The sequence below is a fragment of the Frankliniella occidentalis genome, unplaced genomic scaffold (assembly GCF_000697945.3).
Source record: "Frankliniella occidentalis isolate FOCC.00 unplaced genomic scaffold, Focc_3.1 Scaffold25, whole genome shotgun sequence".
NCBI lineage: Eukaryota > Metazoa > Arthropoda > Insecta > Thysanoptera > Thripidae > Frankliniella > Frankliniella occidentalis.
Genome location: NW_026267155.1, coordinates 1,308,257 through 1,311,786, shown reverse-complemented (window position 1 = coordinate 1,311,786; position 3,530 = coordinate 1,308,257). Strand labels below are relative to the sequence as shown.

The 3,530-nt window shown below is 62.6% G+C and overlaps 1 protein-coding gene across 1 annotated transcript in view; it reads right to left on the bottom strand.

Annotated features, from left to right (window-relative positions):
* Window positions 1–1,011, bottom strand: part of LOC113212325 (uncharacterized) — a 14,263-nt gene extending 13,252 nt beyond the window's left edge. Inside the window, exons 1-2 of the mRNA XM_052265229.1 lie at window positions 797–1,011; window positions 425–680 (exon numbers count right to left, since the gene is read on the bottom strand). Of these exons, the coding sequence (XP_052121189.1) occupies window positions 425–680; window positions 797–969 (429 nt within the window). The 5' untranslated portion in view covers window positions 970–1,011. The remainder of the gene's footprint in view (window positions 1–424; window positions 681–796) is intronic.
* Between the last annotated feature and the right edge of the window lie 2,519 nt (window positions 1,012–3,530).

Genomic DNA, 3,530 nt, shown 5'->3' with positions numbered 1-3,530 from the left:
GGGTGACACCGGAAAACTCTACCCTCTCACTCCCAAGCGCACACCAGAAGGAAGAGCAACAGAGAGGGGCACAATACAAGGATGGATTTTTCAGACGCGGTCCTCGGGGAGAGAGAGAGAGAGGGAGGGGGGTGCGAAGTAAACTCCAGTTGTCAGTGGAATACCGCTGCCGAGAGTGGCCGCTGCAGAAGAGCATGCAGAGCAGAGGGGAGCCCCAAAGGTACCGCAGATGCGTGTGTCACAAGAGGTGCGTGGAGCGCGCGCGTTCCGCCCACAGAACGGCAGCGGGGGGATCGTTCGTCCGCGTTATATGAGGTAATCCGAAACCACCCACCCCAACAGCAGCCCACCCTTTTCCCTTTTTGCCGCCGCCGGGGGGGGGGGGGCGACACGCGGCAAACGACACAAAAAGATCAAGCTCTACCTCGCCGGTCTGCGCGGTCCCGGCCTTCTGCATACGGATCAGGATGGCCTCCTCGTGCGTCTCCTGCGTGTGGTACACCGAGTGCACGAACGAGTAGTTGACGCCCGGCTTGTGTCCGCCTCCGCCGCCGCCACCGCCGCAGTCGCCGCGGGGGGTGGAGCCGCCCGAGCCCGTCCCGCTCAGCGACGAGCCGTCCTCGTCGTCGGGGTCCGGGATGGTGTCGCTCGCGTCCAGGTACGGCAGGTTCTCGTCGCTGCTGCAGGGCCGCAGGATAGCGTTGAATGAAAAATATGGAAAGTGACTACTAATGTTGCGGCAAATGTTGAAGTTCACCACGACTCGCTCTCACTGCCCTCCTCGGGAGGAGGCTACCTCGGGGAGTTCTCCTCCGGGTCTTCCGCGGCGCCGCCCCCTGCCCCGGCCGCCGAGCCCGGACCAACGCTGTCCCCGGCCGCGCAGGGGCACTGGCATGGCCTCCGGGGCGGCAGCGTGCCCGGGGGCTGCCCGCCCAGGGCGACGGACGCCAGCTCCTGCTTCATCAACATGAAGGTGGCCTCGGACCGCGACCAGGGCTCGGCGCCCGGCGGAGGCAAAGGCAGCTCGCTGACGCTACAGGCGGGCGGCAGGGACAGCGGCGGCGGCGGCCGGAGGGACCCCGCCGAGGACGCGGCCGACTCCTGGAGCTGGAGCGTCGACGCGATCCTGGAGAAGGTCTGCAGGCTGAGGGGCTGGTTGGACAGGCCCAGCGTCGAGCGCTCGAGGGAGGTCTTGATGTCCTCGAAGCGCGACGGCAGCGCTGGCGCGTGGAGGCGGGGGCTGGGGGCGGCCTCGACCAGGGCGACGCAGGGCGGGGGGCGCTGCGGACCGATGAACTTGTCTGGGTACTGGGTGAACGTGTTTGCGCGACTGCTCCGAATGGAACCGGGTCGGCCAAAACGGAATCATTGGCTTCCTTCATGATCTCAACATGACATAAGTTACGAAATTAGTTTCTCGTACCAATACTCTCGAATATGTCTTTATTTCGACGTAGTGTATAATCATGTTCCGCCCGACGCGGGGCTCGACTCACGGCCTGGGGGGCTGCCAGGTGCGGACAGCAGCCCGCCACCTGGAGCTGGCCCGGCTCCGCCTCGTGCCGGGTGGCCCCCTGCATCGTCACGTACGCCCCCGCGCCACCTGGGGAGCGGCGCCGACACCAGGGCCATCAGGGACGTGCTGTCAGCCTCAGCACCCTCTCTCTTTCCCTGTCTCACACCCATCTATCTATCCATCCCCCCCTAGGCCTGAGTAGCGTACCGCCGCCGCCGTCGAAGGTGCGTCGCGGAGACGGCTGGTCGTCGCCCACCTTGTCCTCGCTCATCCCGGGCATACCCTGCCCCGGCCCATTCCGACGACGTGACGCCCTGTCAGAGTCCCCCGGAACGCCCGGAACGTCCGGAAAGCCCGGAACGCCCTTGGGAGGAGGAACACCTTGCCACCGCGCCCCGCCACGTCCCCGTCAGCCTGTTGCGTGTGCTCATGGCGACACTGTGTGGCAGTGTGGCTGGTGTGGTTCCATTGTTGAACAGAGCTGCCAACCCACTGCAGAAAATAGGGTGCAATAACGGACGGCAAAATGAGGTCGGCGAAAGGGACTTTGCCAGCGCAGCGCGGGGAGCACAGAGCTCGCCAGCCGCTAGCCGTTGGCAGCACTGCACCATCGGAACAGCGTCAGTGCGGCAAACTGCGGAATAATACGTCAGGCGGGAAATCTTACTCCAGTTCTGCCAACTTACCCCAACCTTAATCACCCCATTACTCTCGCGTTTGCCCTCTCGTGCCTATACCGCACCGCAACTTCTCTCTTTCCACCGTCCGGAATATTAAGTTGGCACCAGGCTGCGCGGCTGCGACGACGAGGCAAATTAACGGAACTGCGCTCTCTCTCTGTTTCCAGATGCCGAAGGCTGATGCGACACTGTGGGAGAGCCCTCACTTGAGCGCCAGGTAGTCAGCGAAGGTAAGTGCTGGATAATACGTTCAAAAATTGCGTATGCCGCCAATTTATTAGAGCGAAGCAAAGTCAAATAAATGGAAAAACGATTAGATGTCGGTCAAAGCGATCGTCCAGAAATTACGTCCGCCTTTCTCAGATTCGTTCAGCAACTTAAAAGAGCTCGGCGCCTACGAAAATCGGGGTAGGCCACCCCGCAGTGCACGCGTGCACTGCATGCAGGATGTTGCCTATCGATCAGGCGCTATGAGAGCTTCTATTGGCTGGACCGGGCAGTTTTGTAACGGAAAACGGCGGGCGCGTCCTTTCTGGATGCTTCCAACGTCGAAATGACGTCTGATTGGATTGCAATGCAATTTCATCGTTCCACAGAGTCGTAGCAGTGCAGTTTTGTTTCTGTTGGCAGCGAGGGGACACGATGGCCACCGCCCGGGCCCCCGCGCCGCCCGCCGCGCCCACCCCGCCGACCCCGGCAGGGGCGCCGCAGGCCGCGCCACACAACAAGAGGCCCACCATCATCATCTACCCCACAGGTAAGGGGGGAGATAGTTGGGTGCAGGTGTGCACGAGAGTCCCTCCCAGCAGCACTCAAACCTCGGCGCCGAGCTGACCAAGCGCCCCATTATGGTCCTCTGAATGCCTTCCTCGCCCCGCCCCGCCCCGACCCCCTCCCGCCACGCAGTCTGTGGCGCACTTCTCTATCCCTCCGGGCGTTTTGGCGCCATTACACGGTCTTTGGCGCCCTGGAGTTGCGTCCGAAAACACGTCTCTCTCTCTCTCCCTCTCTCTCTCTCTCACCCCACCCCTCCTCTTTCACTCTCCCCGCCCGGGCGTGCGACGAGGATGGCGCGTTATAAATCGGGCTGCAGGCGCGCCGGCGCAAAATGCCGCAATTAAAGAAAAGGGTCAAGGGGGTTCCGGCTCCGCGCCCGCCCGCCCGGAATATCTCCAGCAGCGGGGAGCGAGCGAGGAAGAGAGCGAGACAGACGGACAAGCGACTATGATTCTCGCCGGGCTCTCTCTCTCTCTCTCTCTCTCTCTCTCTCTCTCTCTCTCTCTCTCTCTCTCTCTCTCTCTCTCTCTCTCTCTCTCTCTCTCTCTCTCTCTCTT